This window comes from Dinoponera quadriceps, unplaced genomic scaffold (genome assembly GCF_001313825.1).
Source record: "Dinoponera quadriceps isolate SergipeBrazil2010 unplaced genomic scaffold, ASM131382v1 scaffold1813, whole genome shotgun sequence".
Lineage (NCBI taxonomy): Eukaryota > Metazoa > Arthropoda > Insecta > Hymenoptera > Formicidae > Dinoponera > Dinoponera quadriceps.
In genome coordinates this window covers 201,953-216,118 of record NW_014555868.1, presented here as the reverse complement: position 1 = coordinate 216,118, position 14,166 = coordinate 201,953, and the positions used below count along the sequence as shown (strand labels likewise).

At 38.3% G+C, this 14,166-nt stretch overlaps 2 protein-coding genes and 1 long non-coding RNA gene across 5 annotated transcripts in view; 1 reads left to right on the top strand and 2 right to left on the bottom strand.

Annotated features, from left to right (window-relative positions):
- Window positions 1–33: 33 nt before the first annotated feature.
- Window positions 34–6,552, bottom strand: LOC106745648 (probable ATP-dependent RNA helicase DHX34). Its single transcript, XM_014621453.1, has 15 exons — window positions 5,009–6,552; window positions 4,555–4,721; window positions 4,266–4,472; window positions 4,049–4,181; window positions 3,739–3,887; window positions 3,434–3,666; window positions 3,175–3,361; window positions 2,895–3,089; window positions 2,609–2,818; window positions 2,150–2,518; window positions 1,306–1,481; window positions 1,109–1,219; window positions 917–1,038; window positions 562–823; window positions 34–386 (listed from the first exon to the last, which is right to left on the bottom strand). The coding sequence occupies exons 1-15, from the start codon at window positions 5,694–5,696 to the stop codon at window positions 101–103; spliced, it is 3,495 nt and encodes a 1,164-aa protein (XP_014476939.1). The 5' UTR covers window positions 5,697–6,552; the 3' UTR covers window positions 34–100.
- Window positions 6,553–6,935: 383 nt separating this feature from the next.
- Window positions 6,936–13,505, top strand: LOC106745639 (zinc transporter ZIP3). Its single transcript, XM_014621444.1, has 4 exons — window positions 6,936–8,273; window positions 11,228–11,570; window positions 11,832–11,999; window positions 12,118–13,505. Exons 1-4 carry the CDS (start codon window positions 7,918–7,920, stop codon window positions 12,325–12,327), a joined length of 1,077 nt encoding a protein of 358 aa, XP_014476930.1. The 5' UTR covers window positions 6,936–7,917; the 3' UTR covers window positions 12,328–13,505.
- LOC106745640 overlaps window positions 12,212–14,166 on the bottom strand; it is a 4,457-nt gene continuing 2,502 nt past the window's right edge. For 2 of the 3 annotated variants that reach the window (XR_001374537.1, XR_001374536.1), the window contains exons 4-5: window positions 13,502–13,642; window positions 12,212–12,300 (exon numbers count right to left, since the gene is read on the bottom strand). This is a non-coding gene — a long non-coding RNA (uncharacterized LOC106745640). Of the gene's footprint in view, window positions 12,304–13,501; window positions 13,643–14,166 lie in introns of all 3 variants that reach the window. The other variant, XR_001374538.1, reaches the window with a different exon arrangement.

The following is a 14,166-nucleotide window of genomic DNA, read 5'->3' as shown; positions in this document are numbered from 1 at the left end:
CGGATATCAGGTATATCGAATTCTGCGAATATATATTTTAACATCTAAGTAAGATGTTTTCATATTTATGTATTTAAAAAATTACCTTAGCTTAATTACATTAACTTCCTTTCATATGTTGTTTTTTATGCTTCAATATTTCGACAGGTGTGAGATATAATGTTCGCGAACAATGAGAACATTCGTACGCCTGACTGTTTGGTTTATGCGTGACATTCTTACTCTCCTTGCTATCTTCACCGATCTCATTTGTGACTACACAGGTGCTCTGATGTTGAATTTTTTCTAAACTGGATAGGATCGCTCGGAGATCACAATTTTGGCAATGCCACTCGGTCTCTTGCATTTCTACAATTAGTTTCTCGCTCCAACCGGTTTCCTTTATGCTATATAACATGTTAATATAAAGATTTGTTAATAAATAAATTTATAAGTTTTAACATTAAGTAAAATGATATTTATATATCTTGTATATTTTTGTCGATTGCATTTCTACATAAAAGTAATTTAAGTAATTGTATATCTCAGTGCGTATTAATAAAGTATTTTTTTTACACTTACCAATTGTATGTGATACTTTCTGTTACATAAATTCCGCCTTTAGCTATGTTTGGTGTACTTTTAAAATCAGATTGAAAAGGATTAGGCTCTACGCTTACGTTATTATTCCCACCGCCAACATACACCATTTTTAAGTCAGCTGGTAATAGTCTTTTTATGGTATATGGTATCGTAGTATGCATATAATCAATTAATTCTCGAGTGAGATTTTGCTCGATTTTGCTAAAATCTTGTTTTGCGTCATTGTTCGTTTCGTCAGATACTAAAATAGTAGATTCACGTTTTATGATTTATTTTTTTCGTTCATGGAAATAAAAGAAAACATAACTCGATCCTCAAATATGCGTCCTTTTACCTTGCAGCTGCTGATTTAACAAGAAATCCCATTTGCTCCTTAACTTGGTAGCCTTCATTAGCAAAGTTTGACCGCTATCAGGAACAGGAAATTCCAACATCAGCCATGAGTCACATGCTATTCTGTAATATTCGTATTATATTGTGCTATATGAGATAAATTAGGAAGGACACAAAATTTAAGCGTACTTACATAGAAAATGTACTGTTCGTGTCTATTTCGCGTGCGAATAGCAGTAAAGTTTGCGCGGCAGGCATTCTCAAAGTATTTACCAGATACGGTTTTGTAGTTTCCAAGAGAGAACTGTCAATAATGTCAATACGTCGTAAGGCGTTATTCGTGTTTAACAAGTCATTACGAAGTCTAAACAAGCGTAAACAAGAACTTACAGATATACCAATATTTGATGTTTAGGGCTAATAGGAGTTTTGCTCGTAAAACCGAATATTGACACCACATCTGGTTCTTCGACTTGCAGCACTTGCGGATGATTGCCAAAGAAGCTCATTGGATGCAAAGCGACGTACGGTTTCGCTTTCGTATGAAACAATTGTTCACTCATAGACTGAACAATGACATGAAAATATCGTTATATGTTATCATTAGGTTGATGCAGAAATTCGTTCTGTTTGCTATTCTTCGTATTTTCTTCAAAAATACCAGAATTTCTACGAACGTGGGAATTCATGCAATTAACGAAAAGGTAGCAGGCTATCAAGCAAAACGGCGCTTGTTTAATTAATTTAATTGATTGTATTTTAAAATAAATAAATGTTGTATGTACATTTTTATTAAGAGACGGAATGAACTTTTGTCCGATATATAGATATATACAGATATGTATATGTAGGTGGGGCAATAACTTTGTTCACCTGGAATATTTCCGCTAGCACCTCTTATGACGTAAGAATTATTATTTTAATCCCTTATCCAGTGCCGAATGACCTTGTATTGTAGATCGTTGGAATCGTCTGAACATCCGCCAGTGCATTAAGGAATAAAAAGGTATAGCGTGCCATTTAAAAAAATATTGAAGTGACCTTGAAATCTCTGAAGCCTATCTCTCCACCCACAGAAAAATTATTACTAGCATATTATGGTACTCTTGTTACTATACACACCCACACAACTTTCGTAATTCAAATATTTTCATATCTCTAAAAATAGCGAAGATGGACTCCAGATGGACAAAGTTATTGCACCATTCTGTATATATAAGAAGTGTAATTTTACCTTGCAATAATTAAATTCGTCGGCACAAGCGAACTGCGGATATAAGCCGCTGCACAATATCAACTTCAGCATCGTCAGATCTTTGTAACTGCACGCAGTTGTGGCCGTTAGAAGATTTTGCACCTGATTCGAGTCATTTCTCATTCGGAATTCTATATCCTTTATATCGAGCTCTCCGTTGTCCTCGTCATTATCTTCCAGCTGTATGTCGAATGTATCGACTTTTAATTGCTTGCGTCTTCTGGGTTCGCTTTGCTTATAGTTTCTCTTAAGCGATTTCAGAAGTTTCAACTCTCCGTGTCTCATCGCACGCTCCGCGCTTGACATGGAGGAATTTGGCTCCGATAGACTTTTGAGTAAGTTGCAATCCTGTATAGTTTCGCAGAAACACGGCAACATTAGATATTTTTCTATCGACGATATCAAACACGCTGTTGAACGCATACCTGCGATACCAACCTGAAGCAATTCTTTGAACTGAGCTCTTAACTTCGTCATCTCATAGAAACGTTGTTCCTCTAAGCCTCTTCTTCTACACCACTTTCTGCTATTGCTGCCGCTGCCTCTATACTCTTGGGAATTTTCTTGCTTCACCTCCAACCATTCTTTGAATGCGTTCAGTAACGTGATCGGATCACCATGGTCAGATTCCAACTTCTTTCTAGATGTCTTCAATATTGCCAATATTATTTCAATATGTAAGTAACTTAGTTACATAATTGCATGTTACATTCACATTAATTACCTCGCACTCAGTGTCCCTATACGCTCTATTTGTAAACGGCGTCTGTATACTTAGAGCAGCAGCCAATGACAGTACCGGCTCCACTTGGTGGAAAATCGATCCCATTATTAACATTTTCCCTATTGTAATGTCAACGGGTAGCCGTGCTAAAGTTTTACCGATACACGTGATTTTTTCGTTATCCGTGAGTGCACCCTGTGATTGAAGAAATATTAGCTTGATATTTATTACTTTGCTGCAAAAAGCACCGACAAAAAGAACACAATGTCAGAATACCAACGTGATCTTTTAAAGATAGTATGGCGTTTTCTATACTATTGGCCGGTGGTGGTTCTATAAATGGGAATTTGCGTGCGTCTGGCAGGCCCATCGCTATCATTTGCAACAACGAAGAATCTAAAGGCACGCGTTGTAATTCCGGCGTTGAATACTTTTCCAATACTTTGTACTCCTCCTCCGAATAAATTCTTTAAAATAACAATATTATGCATGCAAAAAGTTTCTCGCATAATTAATTAATTAATTAAGCGTCAAGTTACCTGTAACAAACTCCGGGTCCAGTTCTGCCGGCTCTTCCTTTCCTCTGTTCCGCACTGGCCTTGCTTATCCAGAATTCCTTAAGTCTCTGCATCTTGCATGTCGGGTCATAACTCATTTCCTTCACTTTCCCGCTATCAGCAACAAATCTGATCCCATCGATGGTGATAGAAGTCTCCGCAATGTTAGTCGCGACGATACACTTCCTGACACCCTCAGGTGCGTAATCAAATACCTGGAAGAAAATTGTTTTCATAATGTTTGACACGAAAATAACGAAAATAGGCATGTTTTAGAAATAGTATACTTTGTCCTGTTCGGCGATAGAAAGTGTGCTATGAAGAGGTAAAACAATCCAATTGTTCTTCTTCTTACTGTATTCTTTAGCAGCATCTACGACTGTGGTTATTTCATTCATTCCACTCAAAAATATTAATAGGTCGCCTTTCTCGTCCACTAAAAAAGGTTTTATCATTGTAATTCTTAACTCAATTCATAATCTTAAATAAAATATTATCTTAGGTAAAATAACTAAGCAGAATCGATAATTATATTTATTGCATTTGATCATTTTTTCATCTCACTGGTGCATCTAAAGTAACATTTAAATACTTTACCTGGATACTTTTGATCAATTATCTGTAATATTTGCACATACGGACTCGGGTTAAATCTATCATTTTTATATTTGATGTCCTCTATAGTTACAGGGCGATACATCAATTGAATGGGATATAATCTTCCAGGGACCTAAATACGTGGAACATTTCCAGCATTAATAATAATTTAAACCCAACAATCCGTTAAAAGATTATATGACATGTATAAATTTACCTCTATTGTCTTAACATCTTCTTTCGCGAAATAATCATTAAAGAGTTCTATATTAATAGTAGCAGACATTAGCACCAATTTCAAGTTGGGATTCTGATGAATAATACATTTCATAATGCCCAATAAGAAATCTCCGTGCAGATGACGTTCATGCACTTCATCTAAGACTATTACATCGTATGCCGATACTGCTGATTCACCTGAAACCTATATAAAAGGATACCAAATTTATAGAACTTATCGAAACTCTGCAATAATCTGTCTGTAATCTGCAGTAATCTACACTCACCTGTCGTAACAATAAACCTTCCGTTATGAATGTAATAATTGTTTGCTGATTTCTTTGCTTCTCAAAACGTATCTGATAACCAACAGTACTAAGATTTTCACTCAATGTTTCGAAGGCAACTCTCTTTGCCAATGATATACATGCTATTCTTCGGGGCTGTGTACATGCTGTATTGCAAATCAATGCACAATTACATTATATCACTCAAAACAATTAAGGAATTGAATGAATAATTTTGTCATCGTTAAATTCTGTTGAATAGTTAAATCCAATATAAGAGTATAAATAGCTCTAAAATATTATATTTTTATAAGTGTTTATTAAGGATTAGATATTAAAGAAATTTCTATATATTTTAGGTACCTAATAAGTAAACATGATAAAAAATATGATCCCCTAATTGTTTTTAGCAGTATTAGAAATATAAGATTTATTCAGTTTAAGATAATCGTACCTATTTTCTGGAAACCAGCTTCATGTAAATATTGAGGGATTTGAGTAGATTTTCCACATCCAGTATCTCCTGCTATGATGACTACTTTTTCCCTTCTCACCGTCTCAATAATTTCATCTTTATACTGCGCAACTGGTAAGTTAGCTTGCGTATCTCTGAGCTTTTTCAACTTGTTAAATTTCTCCTTCTGCTTGAAATCCAAATATAAGATTATAACGTCCCTGAATTTCAGCAGCCGTGGTTTCGTTAACTGCTTCGTCTCAATAACTCGGGCAAATAATTCTCCGTGGGACAAATTGAGCTTGAAATTTAAACAATGAGACTTGTGATACTTCTCCGGTACCCCGATAGAATTTAGGGCGGAGTCAACAACGGGTTCGTTATTGTCGCCAAATTGCCTCTTCACAGACTCGTATTTCTCAAGGAATTTCCAAAAGTCCGTGACATCGTGAACGAGATTCGGATTCGCCGTAAATATCTTGCTCAATTCGTGTTTATACTTGCTGAAACAGAAATCTTCGTCGCTCTCTTCGCGACAATACTCCGAGGAGTTTCGCGCAGATTTCGAGGAGCCGCTACGCTCTTCGGTTTTACGATCGTCGCGATGTTTTCTTCCGTGAGATCTGTCGTTTTCATTTGCGCGCTCGTCACTGGGCGAACGTCCTCTTGTTTTGCTCCTCGATGACATTTTTCTATTAGCTTAATTCATATATTGCACTATAACCTCACTTTTAAATGACAACTTTTGCGATATCGCAGAATGACACATTATTTTAATAATCTGCCTATAGTATGATTTGCGTATTCTAACATGAATATTTGACTAATCTTTTGAATGTAGGAAATATTAATTTCGTAGGATTTTACATTGCAACAGTACTTAAAGTAAAACTAAAACTGCATGTATAGGAGGTGAAGGTTAATGTAAACATAACCTGTACGAGACACATTACAGCGTGCGATAAGCTCTTTCTCTCTCTCTCTCAGTATCGAATCGTGAGACAAGTGCGATAATCGACATTTTGTTATCGACAATCGAATAATACATCGATATGACATCTGTTCTTTTAATCTGTACCATATTACACTCTCTGCACTTAATGAATTGAACAAATTTATATTTAAGCAATGTGAAAAGAGAAAAAGAAAAAACACGGGGGGAAAAATATAAAAATATTAAACATAAGGAGGATAAATTGTACATCATATATTAAAATAAATCGAGATATGCACAAGTTAGTTTGACATTTCACTTATAAATTAAATACAGATGAAATAAAGACACACTTTGAATTGCAAGTGAGATTACCCAACAAAATGTCGAGCACGTGTGCGAAATTTGCGCGTAATAATAGAAATGTCAGAGAATTCAACGTTCCAGGATAGAAATTAAAAATCACAGAAACCACTGCAGACTGTTAAAAACTTTTAAACTTAGTGGAATATATATAATCTAAAAGTGACGTGAGATTAACTCATGTTGAAGATGAATGAGAGGAACTTTATACAAAAACTTTATACAAACAAATAAGAGGTTGTGTGAAAGACTTTAATTATCATCAGTTATTATTACGCGTTGATTTTACAAATATATCGACATATACCCTATAAGCGCGTAATATTATTTAATATTAAGTAATATTCTAGGCATATTCTTAGAATATTATTTAATCTTATTGTAAACAATATTATATACTATTTAAATATTTAATTCTATGTATATATTCTATTTATATTATAGAATTGTAGTTTTTTATTTCAAATGTATAGCAATACCAATTGTTTTATTATATAAATAAAGTCGAAATAACTTCGTGCAAAAATATGTTTTATACTAAAAAAATTATACATACATTTTATTTATATATTTTTTTCTATATTATTATTATTTTTATGTTTTAAAAACATTTTTAGAATATGCCAAAAATATTATGTGAAGTGGACATGTAACATCAATAGAACATTTCTATAATATTAAAATATATTACTTATGACGTTCTTTACATTATAAGAATATTGTTTTAATATTTAATAATATTCATATGATATTCTAGGAATATTTAAGCGACCAATAACGCATCAATCGTTTATCACGATCTAACGTTATTAATCATTGAGCCCTTATTATAGTCATTGAGATAGTGTCTCGAGATATTTTCCTTGTTAGTAGTTCTCCCGACAATTTTTCCAACAGTATCGCTTATCGCATGCTTCCGCGAGTCTCTTATCGTTTCTACGTTCCGCATTGATTTTGTCCGCGTCGCGTCAATCGTCATTTGCCATCGCACAGATCCCGCTTTATCGACAATCTCATCCCGGTACTCACAGCGTCCAAAATCGAACGAACTGCCGCCGATACGATGAAGCGTCGAGCTTTCGGAGGGAATTTGAACTCCTTCCTAAGAGATAAGCAACTGAGTGTCCCCGTTTCGAACGTTGTTGTTGCGCATCTCCCGATAAGAGTAAAAATCGTATCGTATCGTTGACAACAGAAAGTGGACTGGTCGAGAAACTGGACAATATCAATAAGATCGAGAGTGATTTTTCCTCTCCAGCCGAGTCATCGAATAGGCGGATGTATTTGCTTTTATCAGCGTTATCGTCGCCGTCGTCAGATTAGGCGTTGCGCCTTGAAGCGTGTCTATCGTGTCGACATACATCGAGACAGTGTCACCGTCTTCTCGAAGTGTATTCCCCACCACGTGTTCCACGCCAGTTCGACTTCCGAGCTTGCCTCAAGCACGCACGAAGCCTCCTCTCCTTGATCTCGTCCGCGTTACAATTGTCGCGCCTCGAATGAACGTGGACGAGAGTCGGTTTCGCGCGTCAACAGCGTCGAGATCCGAATTCAACGGGATTGTCACTGCGCTTACGATTTCCTCCCGTCGTCCGTGTCCCGTCGACCAGCGATGTTCGCCAACGAGGTGCAGGCGAAGGTGGCGTCGATGGTGGTGATCGGCGCCGGCAGCTTCATCGTCGGCATCACGCCCGCCTGCTTCGTCTCCCACGCCGAGCACCTGCAGAAGAAGCTGCTGCTCTCCTGCACTCTCTGCTTCGGCGCCGGTGTCCTGCTGGCTACCGCGATCTTGCACATGCTGCTGGAAGTGCGCAAGGATTTGCCGGAACACGCCGAGCTGGTGTTCACCTGCGGTTTCCTCGTGCTTTACTTGATCGAGGAGTGTGTGCACTATTTCTGCCCGGGCGCCGGTCATGAGGCCGAGACTGATCCTCGGAATCCTGCTCGCAGGATCACGCACGAGCGAGGGTAGGTACGTGCTGAGGGAGCTTCAGTGCGATCGGTATGCTCACCGATATTCTCGGGTGTTTAAATATAACTCGCCGCAGTATGATGCAAGGATCCAAATTTAAGCCCGGCTTCACAATATCCAGACAGCACTAAACCGAAAACAGGAACATAAGACATCTTTAAGGTAGCTTCAAGACGTCTTAAAGTTATCCTTACATACGATGTCTACAAGATATCCTCGAGATGTCTTAAAGGTGTCTCATGTCCTGGCGGGTAGACGTAGCGAATCTTCAGCCTTTTACTCCAAGCACTAAATTGTGACGTAATTTCTAGCGAAAAGCACTATCAACACTACCAGACGTCGCAATTCCTAAGATTTAAGCGTTATTATGACTTCCGATAGTTCAAGGAACGCTTTTTATCAGAAATCACATTCCACTTTGCTGCGTAGACCAAAGGCTGAAAGCTTCTCAGTAAACATCAACTGACTGATAGTAACATTACATCAATATTATAATTTCTCACTTAACAATATAAATATAATATGACATGTTTTATATAATAGTTAAATTGTTAAGTGAGGAGTTATAACATTGTTGTAATGTTACTGTTAGTTGGTGTTTATTGGGTTGCCACACCTATTGCGGACTAAAAGGGGGGGAATATTAATAAATATCTCGTTTCTTTGTTTTCGACAATTTCTATATCATACGTGGTACGCTATTATCATTTGTTATCGGCGATGGTGCAATGATCCCTTATAGAACGTACGACGAGACTGTTATTGTGTAAAAGTTATCAAACGTTCGTGCAATTATCAGTTTACCATTGAAAATATATCTCTGTCACGATCGATAACTTGATAAGCAGCACATGAGAAATATACAACTGCGATTGAAGCAATTCGATTCAATTACGTCTTCGATTACGTAATTGTCGGGAAAATCTTTCGCTCTTTGTGACTTCGAGTGTCCACGTGAATCTCTCGTTGGATCAAATCGTGCCGAATTCCGGTCGGAGGAAAATTATGCGGCCGGCGTTTGGTAAATTGGTGCGAAGAATGCTGCGATAATCTCCGTCTTTCCGCCCTTAGGGAAGAATTACGCGGTCGACCTCGAGATATATTGATATAGCAGGGGCTTAATGTGTGAAGATAATGGCGAACGATATATTATTTTTGCACCATTTTCCTTTGTCCAATCGGGTGGAGCTTATCAAAATAAATTCCGGTGTTACGTTAGCAATAGCGATGTCTCGCGTGGAAATGATCGTCGACACTAAAGCGCTTCGATTCTTGACCCTCGGGCGTTTGCCGCGCTGAAGAACGAGCGGGCTCATGGCGGAACTATACTCATGGAAAATGATCACTCGAGCCATTGTTGGACATTGACACTCAATATCAGCTTCCGTGAGTTGCGAGTCTATCCACTAGATTGCCTCGACACTCGAATACCACCGGCTGTTCACAATACACCGAGGTCGAGTTTCTCGTGACGTATGGTGGCGACTCACGAGGAGGTCGAGTTACTCATCACTCTCAAATGTCTCAATGATGATGCGTTTAAATTTCGAAAACACTCGAGCTATCTAGAAACATCTGAGTAGAAATGTATCTGGCCGGTCTGAATCAAAAACTAACTGGTCAACACATTTAGTTATTGCTGTATAACTTGGAAATAAGAAGCTATGTAACGAAAATGTTACAACTGTTATGGCGGGGTATAAAAATCTTTTACAAAAGCAGAAGTGAGCGTTGAATTACCGCTCAACAACTAGTTATAATATTTTTCATCCTATAACTGTAATTTCTTTTGTTTAATCTTCTATAGCTGTAATTTCTTTTGTTTAATTTATTTATCGAGCTACTACTTACATCGAGAAATCCATTTGGTTGAATGAAATTTTGTTTGGATATGTGGGTGCAAATCAATGTTTTGATTATGAGAACCAAGTTATTGTTACAACCAACATTCGTTTACCCACATCCAAACAAGAATTTATTTGATTCAACTAAATGAGTTTCTCAGTGTGGCTATTAGGAGAAGTGAGCGTTACATTATTGACTAGTAGTGACGTTAGACACAAATTTATTGCTTCGCGGTTAGACACCCGCGAGATTCAATTTCTACTAAGGTTGACGCACTAATTTCCATCGACACGCTCGAGAATTACTTGCGCGTACGGGATAGACGGTCGCGCAAAGCTCCGATGAATAAAATTCAGCGGAAATTTGACAGCCTCCTCGACGAACGGGGGAAAGCAAACTCGAACGAGATTCGCGATATACAGTCCCTGGCCATATTATTAGACGCACTTTGATTTTTTAGAAATACAGAGTTAGGAGAGACTTAGAATACAGGTTAGGACAAGAAGAGCTATTAATTTTATATTTACTCAATTAGAATAATTTCGGTGTCAATCAACGCTTTTATCTCTGCAACCTTCTGAGGTGTCACTCGTTTTATTCAGAATTTTTGTAAATAATATTAATATTTTTCACACGAAAAATTCATTTCTCTGTTAGTGAGTAAGGAATTTGAAGTTTCAAGTAAAAAAATGAACAAAAATAATACTGAATTTCAATTGTGACATATACGCTCAAAACACGCCCGTTCTCTTTATTATCAACTATGCAACTAGCGCGGGTTCATACCTGTTCATTGCAACAACGAAGTGAAGTGACGTTATAAAAAATACCTTTCATAATAGAATTTTAGAAAAATGGCTTCCTTAAAATTCCTAATTCGATCGATAGATGAACCGTATTACAAAGCTCGGAAGTCAATGAAACGTGGAAAATTAAGATGCGTCTAATAATATGGCCAGGGACTGTGAATTTCGGTGACTTCGCGCGATTAAACACCGTTTGTATCGTCGAGCGACCCGAATTCGCCCGGCCATATCGACGCGCTATCGGCGTATCTTTGCGCGAGCCATTTCGCTTTGATCGAATTGCATCTCTTGAATTTCAGCGCGAGCTGTCGGGACCATTCCCACAGTGTCGGTTACAACGCCGCCACACAAGACAGTAAGGTTTATATATCCGAGGGTGATTCGAGATTACCGCTCGTCTATCGGCAACCCTCTACTCCTAACAATGGCAATAACGCGTGGACTATCAGCAGCTACGGCACGACGGGATGCACGCGTACCGGTTGCTCGTCGAGCAACGACGAGGCCACGTTCCTGTGTCACACACACCAGGGCGAGCAATGCACTGATTCCAGCACCGGTCTCACCGGTCTCGCCCTCGCCCTGACCGTGCACGCTGTGCTCGAAGGACTTGCAATAGGGCTGCAGACGCAGATAGCGGAGGTACGTGAATAATAACTAGATGTAAATTCGAGTCGTCACGGTGATTCCCATCCGATGAGATGCGGCGGCGTACGTGAGGACGTTCAAGCTCGTTTCGAATCTCGGGAATTTACGCAAACACAAGTTTATATTTCATTGCACGAGGACAGAAGGGAAAGTATTATTACGCGTACATTATCTTCCACCTCTGGTGCCTTCTGATAAAACGATGCGAAATCGTTATTTTACACGCGCAATTACGCTCGTTTGCTGTTTTCTCAGGTGTTACTGTTGACCGGCGCGGTGGCGTCACACAAGTTCGTCGTCGGCTTTTGCCTGGGGCTGGAATTAACGGGAGTCAGCAAGTCCGTCGCTAAACTAATATTTGCCATTTTTCTGTTCGCCGGCGGGTCCGTCCTCGGAATCGGTATCGGTATGCTGACGTTTCAGGTGAGAGAAAGAGAGAAGGGAATCTCAAGGAGATCCTTCGCATTTTTGGATGCTGCTGTTTAGCATCAGCTTCACGCCGGTGAAACGTCTGATTCTATCGTTCCTCTTGAATGCACAGGTGGATACGGATTGGTCGAAAGTCGCGCTGCCGATTTTGCAAGGTCTGGCGGGCGGAACGTTGTTGTACGTTACCGTGAGCGAGGTTCTACCGAGGGAAAGAGCGAAGTGGCACAAGAACCCGCGCAGATATGCCGGAATTGTGCAGTTTTTGTCGGTGACCGTCGGATTCGTCCTTATTTTCCTACTTAACAGATACGTAGGCGAATGAATCGATTGTAGGATCCTGTAAATAATTAGGGTCACAACAGGTTCGTCAGGTGGATCTCGCAATTACGCGAAATCGAGTTTTCCTCGCTTTGTACGACACTGATTGCACCCTGCATACGCGAATACGAGACGTACGCGCGACGTACGAGTCAGCGTTACATACTGAAAAGTTCACCGATAACGAAATGTTAAAAATTTCCCTTTGAGCATTCACGAAGGTGGCGCTTAAAATGTTCATAACACAAACATAATTTATATTGATAATGTTTCTTTTCAAAACTTTCGTTAGTAATTTTAGTAACTAATTGGTGACATGAATTTTTAATATACACTGAAAAAAAATTGCTACGTTCAAGTAAATATTTGCTAAGGAGTATTGGAGTATTGGTTTGTTTTATTTGGTCCAAATGAAAAAACTACTCCAATAGCAAATACTTGAATGTTTTTTTTTACTTGAACGTAGCAATTTTTTTTTCAGCACATTGTTTTTACGTAAAAAATAAAATTATTGTTAAATTGATACTCGATACTCTCTTAAACTGCGCGCGAAAAGTGACAACTTTTTAATTTTTATATTATTTCAAAAAGATCACGTGTACAAATATAAAATTTTATATACACGATTGTCGAGACACACTGATTGCAAGATCCACGTTTTATTTTATGAGACGCGCTACGACTATTCCCGAGATTGTTCCACGTTGTCCACAAAAGCACCGTAGCTAATTTCTCTCTTTAGATTTTCATTTGGAATATGTTCGCTGAGAGCTGAGAGGATAACAAATAACAAATGTTACTCGAATACTTTTCCGTCGCAAAGCGCGACGCTTCGAGAGAAAAAGGCAATGTGTTTTACCGTCGGATTTTTAAGAGTTTACTGGACCGCGAATATTCCTTTTTGTGCTGCTCTAGCATGGCAAAGAAGTGCGTAAAAAAGCGCCTCTTCTTTTTTTTCAGCCGCGATTTCCGGTCCGTCGCGTTCGCGAGCGGAGACATGTATTCGCGAAACGTTTTCGCGGGAATTAGTGCTGCAGAGAGCCGCGTCCGACAACGCTGCGAGAGAGATTAATCTCGTCGCGGAGGGAACATTAATTACGCGGAACTGTTTGAGGCAGAGATCGCTCGAGCCTCGTCGGATCTGCCAAATGGAAAAAAGCTTAGAATAAGTCCCTTACGTTCATTCTTCGCTGAAGCTCCTCCGGCGTAAACCAGCGGCAATTCTGCGACGGACTCGATCCATTAGTGAATTACTCGGACGTAAGAACGAGCAGCTTTAAGGGGACACATATAGCTTTCAGAGGATATAGTCCTCGCGACTGTAACAGAAATAGTGAACGAACTACATTACGCGTGTTTATTTCGTTTGTTTATTGTTTCTGTCCAATTTTATATATTTCGATCAATTTCAGATTGATCTTATTGTACGGTAACTTTATGTCTTTTATTGTTCATCACACGTTACTCGACTGATTTTTTATAACTTTCCGTGTGGTCGCATACATCCCATGTTATCGAGACTAATAGTTTTATTTATAATATATATATATATAAAGATGTTGTTGTTATTCAAGGTGTTTTAAGAAATTATTGTGCAGTTACAAAGAGAAAAACATTCCTTTGGATTTAATAACTCTTTTTTAATTAAAATAAATTTGTCTTTTGGAATAGAACAAATGAATGTTTGATTCAATAAATAGGATTGATTCCTTAAACAATAACTATTTATTAAATAACATATTTCATTTGTATTTTCATCTAAACATTTTAATGATTGTCGTGAGCAATAAATTATTTAAAAGAAGTAACACTATGTTAGAAAAATATTTGAAAATTTCTTTGT